Below are 25779 nucleotides of genomic sequence, written 5' to 3'. Positions count from 1 at the left end.
CTCTGGGTGGATCCCTGGAAAGACTGCCCCCCCCCCCCCCCATCTTAGCCCTCATCATCCCATAGACCCATGAGCAGGCCTGCCCCTGCACCCTCCCAGAATGCTCTCCCCTTGCTCCTCTTCCTACTAAGCCCTGTCCTGAGAATCCACTGAGTTGGCATTCCTCCATTTTTATGTATATTAACTCACTTAATCTCTATCACCATCCTCCCACATAAGGCTTATACTTATCCTCAGTGTACAGATGAAGAAAGAGAGGCACAGAAAGGTTTAGCAATTCATTCAGGGTCGCACAGCCAGAAAGTAGCAAAGTTAAGCTAACCCTAGGCAACTCAGTGAGAATTCTCCTGATTTTTTTATCAGTCTTGGAGATTGAACCCAGGGCCTCATACATGCTGGGCGAGTGCTCTACCACAGAACTACATCTCTAGCCCTTTTCATTTTTTTATTTTGAGCCAGGGCCTTGCATAGTTACTGAGGCTGACCTTGAACTTGTGATCCCCCTGCCTTGGCCTCCCAAGTTGCTGAGATTACAGGCGTGTGCCAATGCACCCAGCTCAGAATCCCTGTTCTTTACTCTGTGACGTTGCTGGTGAGGACAGTCCAGAGTGCTCACTTTTCTCTGAGAGCATGCATGCTCTACCTGCCCAAGGACAGGTGCTTCCTTAGGACAGATCAGTGTGAGGGGTCTGACTGAGAAGAAGCTGGGGACTGACCTGCTGAGAGGCCAGGTGACGTATTTTGTTTCAGATGTTGGAATCTGTGAGAAAAGGACCTTCCAGAGATCAATTGGCTGAGACTTTTATTTGTAACAACAGGGGAGACTACTGTCCTTCACAAAGGGGCCAGGACCCGCATATACTCACTTGAGGGTATCCCTCTGGGACAGGTGGCCATAGGCCTGTCAGCTCAGGGACTGAGGGATCAGGTTCAAGGTCACTGTTCTTCCAAGTCATTGAGAACCTTGAAATCCTAGCTTGCGACAGGAACAAGCCTCAGCCGCTCCTGTCCAACCTCTGCCTTTTACCACATTTGACTAGTGGATCTAGTGAAATTGGTCACATAGGCAAAAAGGGCTGAGAGTCACCCTCCTGGTACCATGCTACCTGAGGCAGCGGGCTACCTATGAGATTTTAACTGGGAATAGCACCAGGGGAGCAGACAAGTGCTTCCAGGCCTGGTACCATGAGGAGACTCCCACCTAGACCAAGACGCCATCAGCTCAGTGAATGCTGAGTGGAGCCCGGGGATGCGCCACGCCCTGTGGCCAATACAGGAATCAGGGGCCTCAAATCTTGCCCAAAACTACAGCAGCAAGCAAGATGGTTTCCCACGTGAGGTGGCCATTCAGGGTGGACAAAGCAACAGGCAAAGGAGCTGACCATGGCCCCCACCTGGGCTGAGGCTGAGGTATCTCTGACAAGCACCTGAAGTCAGGGAGGCCTGTCCAGGCAGCCACTGTGGATGCCAGTCTGAGACAAATGAACCTCCTCTTGAAGGCAAAAGGGAGCACAGAAGGTTGCTGAACAGGAAATGAAAAGGACCAAAATCTAGCAGAAGTATACAGGAGACCTAAGGGAGGAGCAGCTGGAGGCCCGGGAGGAAGCTAAAGTAACTGCCATCTTTGAGGGCTTGAGGGCTGTCCAGGGTAAGAGGAGGGAGGATAGGTAATGGTGGAGGACGGAGCTATGGGTCTGAGGTGGAATCAGTGGGTTCTCTCAAAGTCCTTCCTTCCACGTTTGCTGGATATTTTTTTTTCCCACATCAAATGATGGACTGCAAACTAGAACATGAGACAGGAAAGACACATCTGTCCTTAGCCAGTTGTTCCCATGAGGCGACAGGAATTAAGGCATCTCTGACAAGGCTGAGTATCAGAGCTATGGTGGAGGTGAGACCAGAACTGGGGGCTAGGAGGAGGGCCCCAGAGCAGGGGCCCCAAAGCACCCAGGGCAGAGGTTTGAAGACCCTGCAAGGAAGGGAAGAGGGAGACCTGGGAATGGCACATATGAGGCTCAGAAGAGGGAGACAGGGTGATAGGGGCACTCACACACACCCGTGAGCCAGTGGAGTGACCCTGGCCACTTACCTTCACTCTCCTCTTTGTCCTCACCCACAGCATGGGCATGCCCATAGCAGCCACCAGGGGGTGCTGCCTGGGTTAGTGGGAAATCATGATGCGGCCACCTTGTGTGGTGGACCGAGTGCCAGGAACTTCTCTTAGAGTCATTTTATTGCCATAATATTCTCAGGAGGAAGACATTACTCTGACATTCCGGATGAGGGCACTGAGGCTGGAGAGATCAAGAAACTTGCCCAAGAGCACTGAACTATTAGGAGGGGTGGCACTGGGCTCCAGAATCTGGACCATTAAGCACCATGTTATGACATGTGTCAGGTGCTCAGCAGAGAACTGGCCTCTCAGCAATTACTCAAAATGCTCTCTCTCATCAGAAATGAGTCTAAAGGAAGCCACCAGGCTCAGGAGTTGGGACTTCATCCTGGATAATGAAGGACCTGAAGGTTTATAGTGGGAGGGAAGATGTCAGGGGAGGTATTGCAGAAAGCTCCAGGGCAGCTGGGTGGAACTGGCCAGAAGAGGCCATTGCCACTGTCCAGGGAGGCCTGGGCTTGGGTCCTAGCCAAGACTATGGGGCAGAGCCACTTGAAGAGTGCGTAGGAAAGACTCTCAGCTGAACTTGATCACTGATTAGATGGGATGGTGCGGGCGGAACAGCAGGGTTACTAGGAGTCTGCATGAATGAGGAGAGGTGACCGCTAGCCAGGGGGCTGAGTGGGGCACAATGAGGGCGCAGGGTGGGAGGAGGACGCAGACAGTCCTGGTTTTAGGCTCCGAGGGGTCAGGAACTCCAGGTCCACAGTTCAAAGATGGAGTTTGGGAGTGCCTTGTCCACAGGAATAAGGGATGGCGTGGGCAGCGGTCAGCCAGGAGTTGGGCCATATAGAGAAGAATGAGGGGCCAATTCTGAGCATGGCCATCTATAGAGGAGAGCAGAGAATGGGCTAGAAAAAAGTAAGAACAGGGAGGGTAGGGGGAAAGAGGAGTGATGCAGGAGGGGCATCGGAGGCTGGTGAGCGCCAGGAGAGATGACCACCAAGCCTGCGTGCACCCTGACCATAAGCACAAGGCTGGGGCCTTGGCTGTGTGGTGAATGATGGGGACCGGACAGCAGAGCCTCGAGGAGCGGGAGGGAAGGTGGTCCCTTAATCACCTGCAGGCTCCTCCCGCACAAACTCAGGTGAAAGGGAAGACAGCGATTGGCTTTCACGCCTGGAACAGGACCAGGGGGATAAAGAGGCTAGAACCAGGATCCGGGGAAGAAGGATGCCATAGGGAGAGAGAGAGGAGCAGGCAGGAGTTAGAAAAAGAGATGACTTTGGGGACGTCATCGCCAACTTTGCCAACATGTTTGAAGCTCTGTTCCTGTGGCATTTTAAACAGGTCCTAACACCTCCAAGACTCGGGACAAAGGAGGTTCAGTTCGTGACCCCACCCTTGTTCTCTACCAGGCATGACAGGGCCCAGCCCTGATGGACTGGAGTCCACCTGCCCTGGAGGGTAAGAGTCAATTGTGGAAGTTTTCAGGGTCTTGCAAGCTGACCGTTAGCCTGGCCACCATCAAAAATGAAGCATACATAAGCATACAATTCAGTAAATCATATTAACAAAAGTCTTAAGCTCCCGATGCATACATCTACTGTATCTGGGCGGTGGAATTACTACGTAATGGCGTGTGCCTGTGTGCCTCTCCTCCCAGATGTCAAAGAAAAACAGAGGGATGTTGGGGGCGTCATGCTGGGAGCCAGAAGTGGGCCACAGAGAGAGCATTCATGCCACAGATGCACACCATGAGAGAGTTTCTTACAAACCTCATCGGGAGCCCGGATACAGGTCCTGGCATTCCTATCAAAGCCTCATGGTGACCCTGTCCACGGGGGAAGGGACGAGTGGCTGGGCACCAGGGGAGGAGACTCACATACCCAGGCTGAAGAGGTTGACCGCACCATAGTCCAGGAAGTAGCAGATGTGCCGGGCATTCTTGGACATGCAGCTGAAGGTGTGTGCGCAGCTGGATGCGAGAGGGTACACGCAGCTGGTGCACATGTACACGAGCATAGGCCATGAGTAGGTGTCATTCTGGATGTCTGTCATATACAGTGCTGTCACAAACCTCCACACGAAGAACCTGGAACACAGTAGGGATCCCCCAAGCTCTGTGGTGGGGGACCCTCTAAACTCTCCACCCAACCCGCTCTGCTTTCCATTCTCCTAGGATGACCAATCCCTGTGAGTTCTCACTTTGGCAAGGTGCCATGGGCTAGAGAGGGTGGAAGGGGCCTTTTTGGACTTGAGAAGCACTAAGTTAGGAATGGGGGGTGGGGTAAGAAGAGAGCCTTTTTAGGTTTATCTAATCCAATCCCCTCCCGGTCATGGGGCGATGGCATTTCTTTCCTAGCATCTTGTCCAAGTGATTCTCCAGCCTCAGCTTGCATGCCTCCAAGGATGGGGGATTCACCACCTCCCATGGCCATTCTGAGTGCTACACAGAGACACTACACAGTCCTGCCGCAGATCTGCCTAACCTGTAGCCCACACAGGGGTCCCACCTGCACAGCACCTCACTTTCAAAAACCACTCAAGGAGAACAGACTCCCTTTCCTACTAACTCCTCCAAAGATGGAGACTCTACAGAGCATGTTCACCAGGAACTCAAGGGGTGCCCCTAAACCCTTCTGACTACACTTTTCCATCCTGCCCACAACAGAAGTAAAGCTTAAGTTATTTGCTGTTTCCCAAAGCATATCCTTTCGTCATCTCAAGATCATTTCATCATTCCATTTCCTTAAGGCATTTGGACCCAGGCTTGCCCAAGCCCCTCTGGCTGGTCTGTGTTGCTCAGTTGGGATTGTCTCTGAGAGCCTGGCACGGTCTAGGGGAGTGGTATGCAGTGGGGTAGCTCAGCCAGGTTGGCTCAGCTGTAAAATAGCTAAAAAGTCCTCTCATAGGGATCTGTTCACGGACCTCGAGACCCACAAGCAAGGGTGGGCACTTCGTTGTGGTAGCAAATCTTGAAATAGCTGATACCAACTATGGTTCATCCACAAAACAGAACTCTGGTTCTGAGACCCTAGAGACTGAGGTCCAGGGAGACCACCACAGGAGACAGCAGGAGCAGTGGGAGAAAAGACGCAGAGGTTGGGGACACACAAGTCACGGCCGAAGAGCTCAGGAGGCTGCACAAGAAACAGGCAGCTGCAGGGAGAAGGAGGGCCCAGGGGGAGAGCCTTCTGCAGGGCTACAATTTATTAGAATGTGGACTTTTTATGTAAGCAAAAAGTTTAAATGACAAACGGCCGCCTTGAGTGGGAACTTGCCATCCTGCCCAGGCCTCAGGCCCCAGGGCTGCAAGGGTTCTCTATAGACCCTACCCCATCCCAGGACTGAGCATTCTCTCTCCCCAACCAGGGCGACTGCTGGGACCAGCCTTCCCCTGCATGTTGCCCCCAGGTCTCCCTTCTGCCTTCCAGTCAGACTGCCAGAGCATAGCAGGCTCCCTTGGGCCTGTCTCCAATCAGGTCCCTCTGACTCTCTCACAGAGTCCAGGGGATCCAGGACCCGCCTGTGCCTCAATTCTGCTGTGCAATGTAAAGAAGCCACCCCCCCTCTCCGGTTGCATCTGTCAGCTGAGTGAGACGGTGGCCTGAATGACCTATGAGGTCCTCCCTGCTCTGACATACAGTCAAACCTCACTATTTGTGGTTCTGCATCTTGGGATTCAACCAATCACGAATCAAAAATATCCAGGGAGAGGAAATATGTGACTGCATTGAGCATGTAGATTTTTTTTTTTTTGTCATTATTCCCTAGACAGTACACCATACCATGTACAGAGCATATATAATGTTTTATTAGGTTGTGTAAGTAATCTGGAGAAGAAGTATCTGGAAGGATAGCATAGGGCATAAGAAAATACCGTGCCATGTTATATAAGGGAGCATCCATGCACAGATCTTGGTATCTGCAGGGGTCCTGAAGCTATCTTCTACAGACACTTGGGGACTGTGGCTGCACTGTGGTCTCTGCTATGGCCCTGCCTCAGGGCAAACTCACCCATGAGGTGTGTGAAGATGGTCTGGGGCCCACCTTTCTCAGCAAGGCCCCTCTGGCCTTCCTGGAACTCCCATTCCTGGGTTCATGCTTCCCAGAGCCTTGCTCTTAGCTGACCACTAGAGTGCTGCCTGACCAAGGGCCTCCATTGCTGTGGTTCCAGAACAAGTAGGAGCCTGCTGCTCTGTGCCTGATGTCTTTAACCATTTTCTCCCTGTCCTCCCTGCAGCCCCGAGAAAGATACAGATTACTGTGACTGCTTTGCAGGTGGAAAATGAGAGATTAAGTGACCTGCTCAAGCTAGTGACATTTTAACTAGGACTTCCTGAAGACCTGCAAAGCTGCCAGGACTCAAAGGGATGAAGATAAATGCTATTAAATCAAGGGAGGGCTTGGGAGCTACAGAAGTCCCTGGAATCCAGTCACAATCCATGCCCTATAGCTCATTCCATGGAGTACCCAGTTTTTCTCCTGCCACACGGTCACCTGCACCCATGAAGGAATCCCCAAATCCCAGCCCTCCCAATCCCAACTGTGTTTCAAAAAAGCCCTAATCCTCAGGGACCCTAAATGAGATGGGCTGGTCAAGGGCAGCAAGTGATACCAGAAGGGAAGCAAGTGAGTCCAGATGTTGAGGGTCTCATTGGTCATTTGGAAGAGGCTGAGGACACAGGCAGTTGCGGAGCTCTGGGGATGCCGGTAGCCAAAGAGGATGCCCCGCTCATGGAACACCTGCAGAGGGGAGACAGAGGGGCACGGAGGTGAGAAGATGGGCGGCCAGGTCTCCAGAGGAGCATCTCTGATCGACATCAAGTGTTCTAGTCGGTGCACTGTTAGCCTGGGACACTTGAACAATTCCCTGACCTGTCAAACTGTTATCTATCTTCTCACCCTCCTTCCCTCCTTGGAACTTCTAGAATCCCAGGTCCTCCAAGAAATCCCCTCCAGCCAGCTAGAGGAGAGAAGCCAAGAGCCTGGCTCTCTGGAAATCCAGACTATCTGCCTTCCCAGTCTCACTTACTCTTGGCATGAATGTTGCCTAGGAATCCGTTTTTGCACCTTCTGCCTGGGGCCTACAGCCCGGTCTTTGCGGTTGGCTAACATATATGCTGTCTGTCTGAGCCAACATGCCCCAGATGTCAAGAGCCGGTGGAGATCTCTGAAGAAGATATCTCTGTGCCAGGAGATAGTCACAAAGCACTTCATAAAGGCTATTGATGATGAGGACTATGACCCTGATGCCTGTACTTTGGGAGGAGGAGACTACTCACAGCAGGGCCCACAGAGCCACCCCAACCCAGGCAGCTCACCTGGCAAGTCCCTCCAAACACCCCAATCAGAAACAAGAATGGGTCAACCTGCCTCAGTATCATATTACATCTATTAAACAAAACAAAAACAAAAATGGTAACTGAGAGGACAATGATGCATGAGGGACAATAGCTCTGGATGCAGTAAGAGATGAAAAGTGGAATATGAATTGAACACCTGCCATGATTATTCATGGTATTCATGGAGTCAGGGCAGAGCAAAGATAAATGAAGAGTTTAATTTGTCAAGGTAGTAGAATTAAAACAATCCCAACTCTTTCGTGTTGACTGAGACCAGGGTTTCCACTCACATTTTGGGCCAGATTGTTTCTGGGGGCTGGAGGGAGCTGGCCTATGCCTCATCTAGTGATGTACATGCCCTCCACCTACTGGATGCCAGTAGCTCTCACTGTGCCCACCCCACCCCCACCAAGTTGTGATAACCAAAAAATGTCTCAAGATATGGCCAAATATCCCCTGTAGGCAACATCTCCTCCAGTTCAGAGCCACTAATTTAGATGAATGTTGACATAACCTTTGAAAGGTAAATCATAAACTAGTGACTTGATTGAAGCAATCGATAACAATGATAATATTAGTCATCATGATGTAAGTCAGGTCAGGACACATTTTAAAATTTCCCTTTCGCTTTTTCAACTGCGGGAGGAGGGGAAGGCTGGAGGAACTGCCACCCCACCCCATCTCTCACTTGAGTTCACCAACTTCTTCATTAGGAGAGTCTTCCATTTAAAAATAGGACAGGCTGGGGCCAAGCTCAGTGTAGAACACACATGTAGCACCCATGAGGCCTGGGTGCACACGCTCCTGAAGAGATCCAGCGGGTGCTGGCTCTTGAGGTTCCCACAGGATAGTAAAGAAAGTGAGGGGCTACCAGAGCACAGTCAGATTTGAGTCCCTGAGGTCCCATGTGCCCTTGGGCTGTGCCATACCTCTCTGGATCTTGGTGTCCTCACCTGTGAAGCAGGAAGACACTCGCTAGAAGGAGAGTACATTACCTTGCAGCAGCAGCTCTGAGCTTGGTGGAACTCCTAGTCTGATTCTGGGTAAAACTGGTCGACCAGGGGGAGGGAGGATAATGCAGTTGGCTCATGGCCCCATAAAGTCATGGATTAGTGTGGGGTCTTGGCTAAGTAAAGTGATTCGTTCTATTTTTTGGTTCACCATTCAATTCTGTTGATGCCCCTGGATTATGGTGGACAGAGTCCTCTAGTGGACAGCAGGAATCTTGACTTGTAGTTTCCCACCCCACCATGGCTAATGACAAGGGAGCAAATGAGCCATCCCTTGATGTATGTGAAGGAGGATGGGACCTGCATGGTGGCATCTAGACTTCCCCGGCAGAAAATACAGCCGCAGGAGCTTCCCACTGGTCCTATCATTCCACTTTTCAAGTTCGTTCTTTCTTCCTTAGGAAAAAAATTTAAGTGAATTAAAGCATTAGCTGCTTATTAAAATGCAAAGACTCTAGAAAGGAGCAATTACTATTAATTATTCACTCCTTTACATGAAGTAATTAAGGAGATTCTCATTAAAAAAGATTATTCAGTAATACTAAAGCACAGTAAGAAAGACTGTTCTGGACCATTGCACTAGGTGTAAGACCACGGTGATGGGGCCAGCAGAGGGGGAGGCAGAAAGGGCTCAGCTCTGAACACAGCATGGTCAAGTGGGAATTTACAGCCGAGGAGCAGGGGAGGTCAGTAAGCAAAAAACGGCTAAGAGGCAACATCAGGAGTTAGGAGGATCCTGGCTAAACTGACCCGACAGGATTCTTACTGAGAAAGGCCAATGTGATCAGACCTCACCTGGGGCCTGGTAGAGGATGAGGATGCTGGTCAGGTATGGCCAGTGATCAGCTATCAAGAACTGGAGGCTTCTGGCTTCACTGACTTATCAGCATCCTTTTGGTAAAGCTGAATTTTACAAAAAATACACAGATGGGCCTGGAGAAGCCTCAAAAGCCTGACTAAATTTTGTTCAAACCAAGAGTCACTATTGTCCTGTGTCGCCAGAGATCCTGTGACCAGGGGCCAGTGAGAGTGAAAAGTCTACAAAGCCCTGGGCCTGTGGGGGTGGGGGGCTGCAGGGGAGCTCCAGGGGACAGCCACCGCGGGCAGCAGCTGAGTGGGCGCTGGAGGAGGAGACTACCCACATTCTGCTCAGGGCGACTCAGTGCATGACTCCTCTCTTCTCTCTGACTCCTGGCATTCTGGCTGCCAAAAGCAGGTGCTGGCCTACTCGAAAGTCAGAGGGGAACAGTGGAGCTGGACAACTTGGCCACATTTAGGAATCCAGTGTCTGACATGAGGAGGATATTTTGCTACCAAGTCAGGGCTAGGCACAGATTGAAAGAACCTGCCTCCATCCAACTTGTCATCCTTCCCCAGACATGGACAGCCAGGTCAACACCAACCATGCACTGGGGGCAGGGTTTAGAGCAGCATCTGCAAAACAATAGCAGTAGGGTGAAGAAAGGGAGCCCCTCTGGCAGAGAAGTTCCAACCTAGAACGAGAAGCTCGGCCTGTCCCTGCTCTCCACAACCTGAACCTCTGTTTACTGGACCAAATTGCTAGTGCTTAGGCCCAGTCCTGCTCGGAGCAACCGTTGGGTCAGTTTCTCCCAGAAAAGGAGACCAGTTCTCTCCCTCTTGCCACTCTGGCCTCAGCCAAGGGCTCTGCATGGAGTAGATCTTCACAGAGTGCGTGCCATGTATATCAAGACAGCAGATGAAACATTTGAAAACGGTTTTGTATTCCAAACCCAGTTTGACCCCACAGGCAAATTACAATCATTGCCTCAACTCTCTGAAGCCTGGCTTCATTTCTAGGCGCCCCCAAGTCAGCAGGTACCTGCTTATTTGCACAGCAGAATTGATTTGTAGGATTCCAGTTTGCATCCCTGGTTGCAGGCTGGGCAATTTAGAGTGAAATGAAATCAAATCATGTGCAGCCTATTATTTAGAAGTGAGAACCCGCAGGCACTCAGGGTGGAAGGGCACATCAAGTGAGTGTTCCCTTTTAGAGCCTGCCATAGGCACAGCGTTGGAGAAGGCCCCCAGCATGCCAAGCGCCCCACCCGCTACTTGCTAGCTTATGCCTGAAATCCCACCACGACAGTTTTAAGCTTTTAAACCATTTGATTTTTTTAGTTATTGAACTGAAAATAACCTGGGAGAAATAATTGAGCATTTCTGGCAAGTGGCAAATAAGAGCAGATTTTGATAGTAGGAAAAAAGAAGGGGCAGAGTGGAATTGGGAAGCAGCAGGCACTCTTAATATATATTCGGCACTTCCTTTCCAAATCTCATCATCACCACCTTTTCAAGAAAAGCTTTTTATTGTCCCCATTTTTCAGAAAAGGAAACTGAGGCCTGAGAAGTTTAGGGCATTTATCCAAGTTCCCAGAAGCAGTAAAATTAAAGCTCAAAAGGCAACTATCAGACTTCATTTCCCTGGTTTCTTGTGCATTATCTCTGCTGCTGCTAAGAAGGGCTCTGTAAGGAGATGGGAATCTCTTCCTTTGACCTGTGGCATGATTTTGGACGGTAATGCACTTCTCTGAGTCTCAGTTTCTTCTTCTCCTTTTTATTCTTTTTTTCTTGGTGGTAGAAATAGAGGTTGAACCTGGGCTTCATGCATGCTTGGTAAACACTCTACCACTGAGTCACATCTTCAGCCCATTTTAAAATTTTGAGACAGAGTCTGGCTAAATTGCCCAGGCTGGCCAAACTTTTGATCCACCTGCCTCTGTCTCCCAAGCTGCTGGGATTACAGGTGTGTGGTTGGCAGGTTTCTTCTTTAAAGTGTTGCTCTGGGCTTATCTGTGTCTTCCTCAGATTCAGTTGTTGAAATCCTAACCCTGAAGTACCTCAGGATATAACCATGTTTGACCATAACATCTTTCATGAAGTGACTAAGGAAAACAAGTCCAAAGGAAATTTGGACTCACAGAGAAGCACCAAGAGTGTGCTCGCAGAAAGAGACCTGTGAAGAGGCAGCAAGAGGGCAAACGTCTGAGGTCTTGGAGGAAACCAACCCTGCCAAGACCTTGATCTTGGGCTTCAAGCACCAAGAACTGTGATAAAATAACTTTCTGCAGTTTAAGCCACCCAGTCTGTGGATTTTGTCATGACCGCTCTAAAAGATGAACACAGTGCTCAGGTTGGGTAACACATTGCCTAAGCTAGTGTTTCTCTGCAGCTGCCTGTGGTTCCAAGCCAGCTCCTGCCTTGGCATCGTGCTGTTACCTCTCTGCCCAGCATCCAGTTCTTCACAGGAAGGGAGGTTCCCCAAGGTTAGAGGTGCAAGATGAACACAAGATGTGGGCATGGAAAACCAACACAAGGAATAGTTAGAGACCAGTGGGGAAGCTGGTGAGCTGTTTGCAGGAAGAGGGCCGGTCAGAGAGATGTAATGCTGCTGGCTTTGAAGATGGAGGAAGCCGGCCACAAGCCAACGAGGGTGCCGTCTCCAGAAGCTAGGAAAGGTGAGTGTCCCCTGTAGCCTCCATCAGTGCCATGATTTTAGCCCAGTGAGACCCAGGTCAGACCTGTGATCTACGGAACTGGAAGACAATATTATCTTTTCTTGGTGCTGGAGATTCAACCCTGGGCAAGTGCTCTGCCACTGAACCACCATCCCCAGCCTTATCTGACGTCTGTCATGGAATGTTATTATCAAAAGTCTACAAAAAAATCTAGGTTTGGTTATTTTATTTTTAAAAGGATTAAAAATACCTATTTATTATTTCAAATATGTATTGGATTTTTCAAAACCAAAGAGTCATGTATGAAATATATAATAGAAGCAACATTCCAACAGAATAAGATTCAAAAAAGAAAATGAAAATGTCTGTGAGCCAAGAAAGGGAAGAGTCACCTACAAATAATCCTGAGATTAATTCCTATCCAGATTACTTTTCTGGAAATTGTAGATTTGACAGAGTAAAATCCTATCTTCTGTTTTCTTTATATCTTTTTTTCTTATCCAAAAAATCAAACAAGGATTATATTAATCTAGATATTTCTTTGAGAGAGTAAAAGTAGCAATATGAGATGTGACATGTGAAATTAAAATAGTTAACTTTTTGCTTGATATAATTATCATATGCAGCCTCATTGCAAGGTTTAAATTTGGTATGAAAAAGTTATGGTTCATTTCTGATTCTAAATGTGGATTTAAGGATTTCTTTTGTTAATTCCAATTGTTCTACCTCAGTAGAACTAAGAAACTCAGCAGCAGTTTCTCCCAATTGAATTAATTTCCCCATTTCTTATCTAAGAACTACAAAGACTCAAGAACAATGGTCTAATTTGGCAACATTGTCAACAAAATGCAAATCATCTGATAATGTTGATTATAACACTATAACTCATAATTTTGAAAGCCATGAAAAATAAATTTTATGAAATAAATGCAACAATTTGGGAATTATGTATGTTTTTGTTTTATTGCTCTTTTAAACATCACTAATCCATCAACATAACATCCAGATATGTACAACAATAATTAAATTCAGTTGTGTTTGCTATTTTGCTGCAAAAAATCAGAGCGTTACATTTTTCTTGTTATTATGAGGGGATGTTTGACAGGGCAGAATACAGCCATCTTACATAACGGTTTGGTACCTTCATCTTGTAACTTTTAAGTATTTAAACCTATGGTCTGTGGCCTGTATGTGTCCTCCTGATCCAACTCAGTGCATGTCAGGGGTAAGTATAGTTTCATTTAACTGCCAAGAGATCATGGCAAGGCAGGGATTGACAACCCCATTTTACAGATGAAAAAATGGAAGCTCAATGAATAGAAGTCTCCAAGTCCATGATAAATAGCAGAACCAAGATGCAATCTACTTGCCCATGCACGCTTCACTGCATCCATCCAGTAGAACCAGGGGTTACTCAAAACATTTCATGGAAATACCAAGTGTCATTGAAGTTTTCATAAGGAAGAGATCACTGGACCAGGGTGATGAAGGAAGGGCCTAGAGGAATGGCTGAGGACTCTGGTTCTGCAGAAGGATGATGAAAACATGAAGAAGGGTCCTTCTGACTGAAACAGTTAATATACTGGACAACATTTCCAGTGTGCACCAGATGAATGTATCAGCCAGAGGGCACAAAAGATAGGTCACAAAACCCCAAGCAAAGGAAAACCAGGAACCCCAGGAGATAAGATACTTTCACCATCAGAGTTTTTGCTGCCAGACTTTGTAACCAACAGATGAAACCCAAGGCCCACCAAAGGCAGGGAATCTAATCTAGGATCCCTTGCCAATAAAGCTAAGATTCTAAAGAAAAATGAGTGAAATAAATCCAATCAGGCACAATGGAACAACAAGGAAAGTTAATGGAAAAACAAAATTAAAGGGAAAAATCCCAAGAATTTTGAACCATTAGCCAGTCTTCATATGGGTCTGTGGTCCAAGAAATCTCAAATGGAAAATGTAAAGTAGTTGTAAATAGGAAGAGGTCAAAGTTGTGCAGTTCCCTCAGATAAGTGACAAAAGCAAGTACAAAGCTGCTCTGAAGGATTGCTACTATAATACAAGCTTGCTCACGTGGAAAGAGAGCACCAGGAGCAAAAAGCAGTAGAAACAGTGGATGGAAGAAATGAAGTTCAAAGAAATGTATAACTGTGTTCAAAATGTTTAAAGAAACAGCTTAAAAATATGAACAGGAAAGTGGGCGCAGTGGTGCACACATGTAATCCCAGCGGCTCAGGAGGCTGAGACAGGAGGATCTCGAGTTCAAAGCCAGCCCCAGCAATGGTGAGGTGCTAAGCAACTCAGTGAGACCCTGTCTCTAAGTAAAATACAAACTAGGACTGGGGATGTGGCTCAGCGGTCAAGTGCTCCTGAGTTCAATCTCCAGTACAAAAAAAAAAAAAAAAAAAAAAAAAAAAACCAGGAAATAAACAGATTTGAAAAGAAACTAATATAACTTCCAGAAATTTTTTTAAAAATTGACAAAAATCACTTAATAATCTAAATGGATTCAGAGAAGGCCTTTAACAAAATTTAGCATTCATTCATGATAAAAATACTTAAAGAAACTATGAATAGAAGGAATCTAACCCAACATCATAAAGGCAATCTATGAGAAGCCCACAACAACCTCATAGTAAATGGGGAAAAACTAAAGCAGTTCCTTTAAAATTTGGAAAAAACAAGGATGTCCACTCTTAACACACCTATTTAACATAGTGCTAGAAATTCTAGGCACAGCAATCAGGCAAGAAAAGGAAATAAAAGGGATAAAAATAGGAAAGAAAGAAGTCAAATTATCACTGTTTGCAGATGATATGATATTTTACCTAGAAGATTAAAAAAAAAAAAAAAAAAACACCAAAAGACTGCTAGAGCTAATAAATAAATTTGGCAAAGTAGCAAGTTACAAAATCAACATATAAAAATAAATAGTTTTCCTATATACCAACAACAAATTTATTGAGAAAGAAATTAGGAAAACAATTCCATTTGCAATAGCCTCCAAAAACAAAAACAAAAAGCAAAACAAAACAAAAACGTAGGAATAAATCTAACCAAAGAGGTAAAAGACCTCTACTTTGAATTATAGAACACTGAAGAAAGAAACTGAAGAAGATCTCATAAGATGGAAAGACCACCCATGTTCATGGATAGGCAGAATTATTATTGTTAAAATGGTCATACTACCCAAAGCAAATACAGAAATAATGCAATCTCCATCAAAATACAAATGACATTCTTCACAGAACTAGAAATGAAACAGTCCTAAAATTCATTTGGAAGAATTAAAAGACCCAGAATAACCAAAGCAATTTTAAGCCAAAAAAGCAATGCTGGAAAGCATCATATTACCTGACTTCAAATTATACTACAGAGCTACAGACACAAGCACTGCATATAAACAGACACACAGACCAATGGTAGAGAATAGGAGACACACTGACAAACCCATACATCAACAATCATCTGAGCCTTGACAAAGTGGCCAAAAACATACATAGAAGTAAAGATGGCCTTTTCAACAAATGGTGCTGGGGCAACTGGTTACACATACATAGAAGAATGAAACTAGACCTTTATCTCTCATCCTGTATAAAAATCAATGAAATTAGACCAGAAACTATGCAACTTCTAGAAGAAAACATAGGGTCAACACTCCAGCTTTTAGGCACAGGCAATGACTTTCTCAATGGGACACATAAAGCTCAGGAAGTAATGCCAAGAATTAATAAATGAAACAGCATCAAATCCAAAAGCATCTGCACAGCAAAGGAAATGAGAATGTGAAGAGAGAATCTATGGAATGAGAGAAAATCTTTGCTAGCTACTCTTTTGACAGATAATTAATATATAGAATATATAAAGAGCTCAAAAAACCTGATGCCAAAAAATCAAATAATTAAATTAAAAAATGGGCAAATGAATTAAACAGATACTTCCCCAAAGAAGAAATACAAATGGTCAACAAATACATGAAAAAAATGTTTAACATCATTAGCAATTAGGAAACTGGAAATCAAAACTGCACTGAGATTTCATCTCACTCCAGTCAGAATAGCAGTCATTAAGAATACAAATAATAATATATTCTGGAGAGGATGTGGAGAAAAAAAGAACACTTTTACACTGTTGGTGGTATAGTAAATTAGTACAGCCATCAGGAAAATCAGTATGGAAGTTCCTCAAAAGACTAGGCATAGAATCACCATATAACCCAGCCATCCAATGCCTCAGTATTCATCCTGAGGAATCAAGGTCAATACAGTACAGTGATACATGCATACCCATGTTCATAGCAGCATAATTCACAATAGCCAGCAACAAATGGACAAAGAAAGTGTGTCCTATGTGCACAATGGAGTTTTATTCAGCCATAAAGAAAAATGAAATTATGGCATTTGCAGGAAAATGGATGGAACTAGAGACCATCATGTTAAACGGAATAAGTCAAACTCAGAAGGCTAAGGGCCGTATGTTTTCTCTCATATGCAGAAGTTAGAGAGGAAAAAGGAAAAAGGTGGTGGGAGGAATCTCCTAAAAATGAAGGGAAATCAGTAGAGGAAAGGGACCAAGGGGTGGGAGGCAGGGAGGGAGGAGGGAAGACCTGGCAAGTGACATTGCCCAAATCACATTGTTATATTGTGTGCATGTATGAATATGTAACAACAACCATAAGGTACAACTATAATGCACCAATAAAAATAAGTGTGGAAAGAGAAAAATAAATAAATTGGCATTTCTCTAATTGCAAAAAAAAATTAAATTAAAAAAACATTGAGCTGGGCAATTATAGTGCATACCTATAATTTCAGCTACTTAGGAAGCTGAAGAGGGATTGAGGGAGATGTAGAAGGGCTTAGGCAGCCAGGGCAAGATGATGAGTGAGGAGTTGGGGGTCAGGGCCAGAACAAAGGTGCATGGAGAGGGCCTCCTGATGAGGCCAGCTTCCTGCTGGACCAAAGTGCTGGTGGACACAAGTGGCCACCCAATCAGACAGACACCTCCGTACTCGCGCTCCCAAGTGGGGGGCCATAGAAAAACTAAAACAGACATGTGGACAGAGGGACACCAACCAATAACAGTGAGGAGCCCGTGGACAGGGGAGGAGATAAGGAAAGCAGGAAATTGCAGAGACCAAGAAAAGGACAGGCCAAAACTCCAGCACCGGACTCCCAGCTCTGGGGCCCCTTCTCTTCAGAGAAGTCTGCCTCTGTATCTGTTTCTCTTTTCAATAAACCTACTTCTTGCTTGCTGTCTCTGGGACAATGAACCCAGCACCCGTAGATGGTAAAAGGAGGATTGCAAGTTCAAGGCCAGAATGGGAAGCTTAGCAAGGCTCTTTCAAACTGTTTAAGAAGAGGGCTGAGGATGTAGTTCCGTGGTACAGCAACAACTCTGGAAGGCCAACCCACTCGGGTGACCCTGTGTGACAGGCGGAGGCTGTCCTTCTACCCCATCCTGCTTCCCTCACTTCTTTACAGGAATTGTTCCTGAGAATAGTCCTCAGAGAACTTTCTGTGCATGAATCTTTATCTGAGAGTCTATTTCTGGGGAAACCAACCTGAGAGTTCTCTCTTCCCCTTCTGTGGGGACGTAGGAGGCCACATGTGCCAGATGGTGCAGATAGGAGATGGTGGCTCGTCCATCCACATGGGTCCTTCAGTCCCAGTTCCATTACTGTAGCAAGGTGAACTGAAATAAACCTTTGCTATGCTATTACTGGGGCACCTGGAGTAAATTTTAGACTCAGCATGCCCTACCCCTTCCTGCCTACTGCAGCAATTCATGTTAAAAGAGTTGAATTATCCTCCACACTTAGAGACATAAAGCCTATTTCTGACATATTAATTATAAGATAGAGAGGAAAAATAGAATGTGAAAGTGGGGGGAAGAAACTGGGTGACATAGGAGGCTGAAGCAGGAGGACCACAAGTTTGAGGCCAGCCTCAGCAATTTAGCAAGGTTTTAAACAACTTAGCAAGACCTTGTCTCAAAATAAAAAGTGGGGAATTGGCTGAGCGGTTAAGTGCCCTGGGTTCAATTCCAGGTATAAAAAAAGAAAGAAAGAAAGAGAGAGAGAGAGGGGGGGGGGGTGGGGGCGGGGAAGGAAGGAAGGAAGGAAGGAAGGAAGGAAGGAAGGAAGGAAGGAAGGAAGGAAGGAAGGAAGGAAGGAAGGAAAGAATGTAAAACTCAATCCATAGCAAACAAGGAGAAGGTACAAAGGGGATATAGGACAAATAAATTCACACAAGACAACTGAAATAAATGCAAATATATTAATAATACAAACAAACTCTAGTTAAAAAACAAATACAAACAAACTAAAAATCCAACAAGACACAGTTATGATGATAGTTATAATGATTAAAAGTCAAAGGAAGAAAGAGATAACCAAACAAAAGATATTTTAATTAAAAAGCTGGAGTTGTTAAATTAATATCAGAGGGCTTCTAAGATGTGTAGCAGTGCTGGATGTGAAGAAAGTCACTATGACATAAGAGGAACTTTACTCCACCAGGAAGACAGAGTACATTTGGCTCAATCTATATAAAGCAAAAATTAACTATGATGAACAATTCACCAGCGTGCCAACATGGAGGAAGACTTTAACGTATGGACAGATCAATGTGAAATTAGTAAAAATGTAAAAAATATTTGATCTTGAGCCAGGCATGGTAGTATACACCTGTAGGCCCAGTTACTTGGGAGAGGGGTGGAGAAGGGGAGGCTAAGGCAGGAGGATCACAAGTTGAAGATCAGCCTGGGCATCTCAGCAAGACCCTTTCTCAAAATAAACAATTTTAAAAGGGCTGGGGATATAGATTAGTGTGAAAGGCCCTAGGTTCAATCTCTGTATGACACACACACACACAAGTATCTTAAGGACATATACAGAATACTGTCCCCAATAATTAGAAACTATTATATTAGGGCACACTTAGAAGATTTATGAAAATTGATCATGTACTACTAAGCCAGCCATAAAGCTAGCCTGAACAAATTTCAAGGACTAAAATAATACAGGGGACAATCTCAGACCATAATCAATTAGATTAAAACAATAACATAAAAACTCTATGCAGGGCTGAGGAAGAAGCTCAGTGGTAGGGCACTTGCCTGGCATATGCAAGGCCTTGGATTAATTCCCCAGCACCAAAAATAAAACAAGATGAAACCTCTGCACACCCTGGGACACAGGAGTCACTATAGGATACAGCAATCCCACTCCTAGGCACACACACAAGAGAGAGGAAAACATATTCACCCAGAAAGCTGTACCTGGATGTCCTTAGCAGCATTGTTTATAATAGCCAAAAATAGAAAAAACTCAAGTGTCCATCAACTGATGAATGGATAAACTGGCAATAGTCAATAGAATATTATTCAGCCATAAGAGCAAATGAAGTACTGATATATGCTCAAGTACTGATGAACCTTGAAAACCTTATGCTCCAAGAAAGGAGCAGTCAGGAAAGGTCATAGACTGTGTGATTCCCTTTGCATCAGATACCCCGAGTGGAAAATCCACACAGAGAGAAAGCAGATTAGTGGTTGCCAGTGCCGAGGAGGGAGGGGAGTGGAAGACAGCTGCTAATGGGTGCTTTCTTTTTGTGGTGGTGAAAATGCTCCAGAACTGATCTTGGTGATGGTTTTGTGCAATGTACCCTTTATGCATCCAGGTACTACCATGCACTGCATTGTACACTTTCAAAGGACAAATTTTATGATATATGAATTATATCCCAATGGAGCTATTTGAAAACAAAATAAAACTTTCACAGAGAAAATTCAGCTATAGGGCCAGGTTGTTTCCTGCCCAATTCCAGAAATTGCCTTTCATGTAGATCACGAGGTAAGTGGTAAAGCTAGGGGTGCAGCTCAGAAACAGAGCACTGGCCTAACATGCATGAGGCCCCAGGTTCCATAACCAGCACCTCAAGGAAAAAGGAAAGGGTGCTTCCTTGGAGTTGGGCAATATGGTGGCTCCCCCCCAGACGATTTTACCAACCACTCAGAAATGTATAATTCTACTATTACATGATTTTTTTTCCCATGGACTAAATAGGCTACAATCTCAATCTCCAATGCACTTGTGGTCAGTATGCCTTGAATCCCAAGTCCAGGGAAGGACGAAAATAAGAAGGAAAAATAATAGGCCAACTCTAACAAGGAAAAAACTACACTCCAACTCATAAATAGATTTGAGGATCCTAAACAAAATTTAACTGATTCCAGCAATAGATGAAAAAGATATTATATCAGAACCTAGCTATATTTAGACCAGGAACAAAAGGTTGGTTTAACGTTGGTGAATCCATCCATGCGGTTCATGACATCAACAAATGAGTCATGTGTGATTGTCTCAAAAGATATACTTACAGAAGAGAGGGTTTTGTAAAACTTCAAATTAAAGGGAAAAACCCTGGCACACTAGGAATATCAAGACTATCCTTAATCTGATGAAGATTACACATACACAAATATTATATTACGTGGTAGAATGTGGAACGCATTCCTTCTGATTGGAGTCAAGAACTACACAAAGATGCCTGCCATCCTGACGCACATCATGGTCTCCCAGGTGATTCTGATGCTGGAGATCCAAGCATCCACTGGGAGAAATTCCAGGCTAAAGAAACCATGTGCCTGTTAAGAAGGCTCCTGGAGACTATGGGATGTCTGTGGATGGGACTAGGCTGTAGTTAATAAAGGAGTCTCAATGTGACACAAAATGTCCTTGTTTCCTAGCAAAGCGCCATGTACGGCTACATATGAACTTGCAGTCTAGATCTCAGCACTTTGTCTCTAAATTCAGCCTGTGTAGGAATCAATACCTAGATACTTATTCCATTCCTTAAGATGTTGGTTCAGATCTTTAATAATCCCCTAATGGACCCTTCCTTTTAGTACAAGGAAGACTAAAAATCGAGGCATATGTACAAGTCCCACCTTCTAAGGGAAGAGAGAGGGCACTTTGCTGGCTAGGTATGTGGCAGGAGGTGCTGGCGCTGGGGCTGGCACCCCTCCTACTGCTGGTGGAGGGTGGGGCAGTGGCCGAGACCACACAGCCATCCACAGGCAAGAGGAGAGGCAGCCACACAGGGCAGCCTGCACAGGCCCAGCCAGCCTGCAGGAGCTCAGGGACGAGAGCGGGCACTGAAGGAGGAATCCAGGAGGAGAACAGAGGGCTGGGGAGAGGAGAATGGAATTTGGGGCAGGGCTTTTCAAAGTCCCTTGGCAATAAGTTCTACCTTGCAAAGTGCCCTGGAGGGCACAGGAGAGTTGACCACAATAATGACAATGGACATTACTGATGTGTGGTGGCCTGAAATGTGCTTTCTCAGGCCATGAGCCAGGCACTCAGAATGGGTTATCTTACCTAATCCAAACCACAATCCTAGGAGGCAGATGCTGTTGTCACTCCCATTTTACAGACACGGAGACTGAGGGATAGAGATAGAGTATTTTGCCTGAGGACACTCTGCAAACCAAATGTTAGAACCCACAGAGCCCACCAAAAGTAAGGTCTACATGTGTATAAACTCTCCTGTGTTAGCTGTTCATGCAAATTTCTCATTTTGTCCTCAATGCTTTGGCATTTGTTTTAATTCTTTTTTAAAAAAAGCACCTTTCCTCCAAATCCTCAAGTGAAATTCCTAGGCAGGCAGAAGCACAGTTCTCTCTGTGGCTTCCTGCACCCCCAGCATAATGCTGGGAAGCCCAGTAGTGGGTGCTGGAACCCAAGAAAGTTTTGAAGCAAACAAGAGAGGCAAGGTATGACATGGCTTCTCTGCCTCTAACTTGTGTCATTTCAGTAAAAGGGAAAATGTCAGCCCATCCTTTGTGAACTGGATGGAGGCCACGCTGGTCTTCAGCCCTCCATCTCTGCAGTTCCACCCTTCAGAATCTCCAGACATTAGGATCCCAGCCGCCACCTCGAGGACACCCTGATACCACTCTCCCTCCTTCACTTCTTCCGGGGGGATGTACGCCAAAGCCCACCCTGACAAAACACCCAGGGAGACAGCCAGCAGATCCCCGCACCCCATCCCCTCCAGCCCTGCCCCCTGACTTGAGTCTCCAGGCCTTTCCTTCTGCCTGGCTCTCTCTGCCCCTCCCAAGTCCCACCCGCTCCTCAAACTCATCTCAAAGGTCGCTCTCCACGAAGCCTTCCCTGAGCCCTCAGCGGGTTCTGAGTCCCGCGGAGCGCTTCTTGCGCACGGTGAAGAGTCCATAAACATGTCACAAAAGAATAACTCGGAGAACCAGGCTGCCTTCCCAGTCACGATGCTCCGTGGGGGGAGTGCCTGACACGGGCAGCGCTCTGCTCAGCAGCCGCACAGGAGCGGGCTCCTTTTGAGCTTGCCTGTCACCTGCCGCCATTCTGACCTCCTCTCACCGAATGGCTCTGGTCACGCCCAGTGCCATCTTCCTGGAACCACCTAGCTTCCCAGGCTCTCCGGGTCAGGGCCTGGCACATGCTTCTTCTCCATCTCGCTCCTGATGCTGAGCTTGTTTAAGAATTACTTTTCAGGGGCCATCGGCTGAGTGGAAGGGGCCCTTGTCCTCCGTGACAACCTCCAGATGGACGGTCCCACTGTGAAATAACATTGCCTCTTCTCCAGTCCAAGAGGAAGGAAATTTGACACCCAAACAGGGGTGCCGTATCATGTTTCCTTGGCGAGGGCAGAGGGCCAGCAGGCCAGTTTGTCATGGCACACTGAATGTTGCCCCCTGTCTTATTAAAGTAGATCATCAGGATGGCTTCCCAGGCCCCAGAGCCCGTGGAAAGGTGAGGCTGAGGCCCACTCAGCAGCTCTACCCATTGCCCCAGCCCAGGGCTGGGCCTCCTGCAAGAGATGGGATGACAGCAAAGCCACACTGAGGTGACTGCTCCCTGGCCCGCCTTCAAGCACCCACAGGAGGACCCTTAGAAAACTTCTGCCCACCCAGCTGCTGCTGGCTTCCTCTTGCCACCTGACTCTCCAACCTTGGCCACTTTGCTTCTGGATGACACACAGGTATTGCAGGGAAGGGCTACGACTTCAATAGTTTGAGGACTGCTTCCATTTCCAGATTTGGTGCAAGTGGGGGAAGCAAGAGGCGCTAATTTTCCCCGGGGGGAGGCTTGAGGAGAAGGGGCTGCGCAGAGGAGACCAGTTAGACTCGCAGTCCTCCTGAGGAGGAGGCCAAGCCCTGGTCACACCCTGGAACTCCACCACTGGAAGGAGCAGAGCACATACCTGGGGCACCTGGTCTATGCTGAACAGCCTGGGCTGCTTCAGGCTCAGCATCTTGATGTCAGGTTGGCCAGGTCGATGGGGGACAGCCCCTGCCTCTCACCAGGACTCAAAGTCCTGACATGCCTGGGGTCCCCGGCTGCTTCCTGAAAGAGGACAGCATGGAGAAATCCGGTCAGTGTCCACCTAACTCCATCTGGATCATGCAACTTCCAAATGGGCACTTGCCATTGGTGGCAACGAGCTGAACTTTCTTAAAAGCAACAACAGCAAAGCTTTCAGACTGCCGAGTCTTTCCCCATGAGTGCTGGAGGGAGGTCATTGATCCTAATAGGGGAGAGAGCTGTGCTCTCAATGTCTTGTCCTCCAAAATCCATTTGCAGACACCTAACCAATCCTCAGTGGGGTGTGAATAAATAGGGCCTTGGGGATGTGATTAGGTCCTTAGGCTTCCACCCTCATGAATAGGATCAGTCCCTTACAAAAGAGGCACAAGGAAATTGGTAAAACCACTCTGGAAAGCAGTATGCAGATTTCTCAGAAAATTAGGAATGGAACCACCATTTGACCCAACTATCCTACTCCTTGGTTTATACTCAAAGGACTGAAAATCAGCATACTACAATGACGCAGCCACATCAATGTTCATAGCAGCTCAATTCACAATAGCTGAGCTATGGAACCAAACTAGGTGCCCTTCAACAGATGAATGGATAAAGAAACTGTGGTACATAAATGCAATGGAATATTACTCAGCCGTGAAGAAGAATAGAATCATGGCATTTGCCTGTAAATGGATGGAACTTGAGACTATCATGCTAAGTGAAATAAGCCAACCCCCCAAAACCAAAGGCTGAATGTTTTCTCTGATGTGTGGATGCTAATTCACAATAAGGGTGGGGGGAGAATAGAAATTCATTGAATTAGACAAAGGGGAATGAAGGGAAGGGAGGAGGATGGGAATAGGAAAGATATTAGGATGAATCTGACATAACTTTCCTATGTTCATATATGAGTACACCACAGAGACACTCCACATCATGTACAACCACAAGAATGGGAAGTTATATTCCGTGTATGTATAATATGTCCAAATACACTCTGTCATATATATCTAAAATGAATGAAAAAATCTTTTAAAAATATATAAAAAGTACATAACTTGTATAATATGACTTAAAAACTTAACACTATTCAGGAAGCATATTCTTATGTCATTAAACATGAAAATTATTTTAAAAAGTGGGGGGCACAAGGGAGCTTGCTTGCCATTTCCACCATAGGAGGACACAGAAGGTGCTATCTGAGAACAGGTCCCCCACCAGACACCAAAGCTGCTGACGTCTTGATCTTGGACTTCCCAGAATCCAGAACTGTGAGCAAAAAATTTGTTTGTTTATAAATTACCCAGTTTAACGTATTTTGTCAAAACAGCCTTGATAGAGTAAGACAGTGGTCAGAAAACGGGGGAGCTGGAAAGGGCCTGAGAAGTCATCCAATTCCCTCACGGTACATGTGAGAGTCAGAGAGGTGGAGTAACTTCCCCAGAGTTGCACAGCTGTGGAGAGCTGGGGCTACACACTCTCCACTCCACCACAGGGAGCCCCTGAGCAGACAGTGGGATCTCCAGCCTCCATCAACTCCATACACAGGAGAGGAAGAGGAACTGTGCCCTAGATCACAAAAAGAGAAGTGGCTCTTCCAGAAGGCTGACCAGACTTGGTTGCCCTAGAGACACAAAAGACCGGGCCAGGCAGATAAATCCAAGGAGCTTGTTGGAGACAGAGCAACTGGGAGTAAGTAATAAGGTTGCTTAAATTCAGAATTAAGGATTAAGTTTAGCACCAAAAAGCGATGTGGACTAGAGAAATCCAAGAAACAGAAAAAAGAACAGAGGCAAGAATTTACCATAGTCAATATCTCCTCTACCCCATACACCGCAGGCCCTCTGGTCCCCATCAACCAGAGGGTTTCCTTCCCTGACTTTGAAGGCCTGGAGACCCAGCCTGAGCCTCCCCTGGGACATCAGCCACATTTGCCCTATAGTCAAAGTGAGCTCCCCAGGGCTCAGATCCTCCTGGGAAGGACCCTCCCATGGCTGATGGGAAACCCTGGTCCTTCAGCAAATAATCAGCAAATGATTATTTAATGAAGCAATGCAGCTCATTCTTTGAACCTAAAGTGCTTTTAGTTTTTGTGGTTTGTTTCCTTTTGCTACTTATTTTTCTTTAGGTTGTCTTTATTATCTGGCGCTCTGTAGCAAAGTCCAATCTGTTTCTGTTTCATGGTTATAAATTTGCTTCTCTCTTAAAAATCCCGATGCAGCCATGATTCACAATAGGCAGCAGGTGGAAGCAATGATGTGGCCCCCAACCCATGAACGGATAAGCAACAGGAAGTACAGACAGACCAAGAGATAGCTTTCAACCTTACAAAGGGAGGACATTCTGACACACTGACGGCCACATGGATGGCCCCTGAAGACCTTATGGTAAGTGAAGAGAGCTAATGACAAGGATAAATCTGATAGAAATCCACTCACAGCTACCTAGAGGAGTCCGACCCACAGAAACAGGAAGCAGGAGAGAG

General features: G+C 46.2%; 1 protein-coding gene across 7 annotated transcripts in view; it reads right to left on the bottom strand.

Moving 5' to 3' along the window:
* Positions 1–25779, bottom strand: part of PAQR5 (progestin and adipoQ receptor family member 5) — a 78702-nt gene that overhangs the window by 14788 nt on the left and 38135 nt on the right. For 2 of the 7 annotated variants that reach the window (XM_079128589.1, XM_079128588.1), the window contains exons 2-4: positions 23194–23332; positions 6735–6862; positions 4003–4208 (exon numbers count right to left, since the gene is read on the bottom strand). In XM_079128589.1, coding sequence (XP_078984715.1) covers positions 4003–4208; positions 6735–6862; positions 23194–23244 — 385 coding nt within the window. In that variant the 5' untranslated portion in view covers positions 23245–23332. Of the gene's footprint in view, positions 1–4002; positions 4209–6734; positions 6863–7440; positions 9533–23193; positions 23337–25779 lie in introns of those variants that run through there. The other 5 variants (XM_079128587.1, XM_079128591.1, XM_079128586.1 and 2 more) reach the window with 5 other exon arrangements.

Source organism: Sciurus vulgaris, assembly GCF_902686455.1.
Source record: "Sciurus vulgaris genome assembly, chromosome: 2".
Taxonomy (NCBI): Eukaryota; Metazoa; Chordata; class Mammalia; order Rodentia; family Sciuridae; genus Sciurus; species Sciurus vulgaris.
Note: the sequence above shows the minus strand (reverse complement) of the source record. Positions and strands in the feature narration are given on the sequence as shown.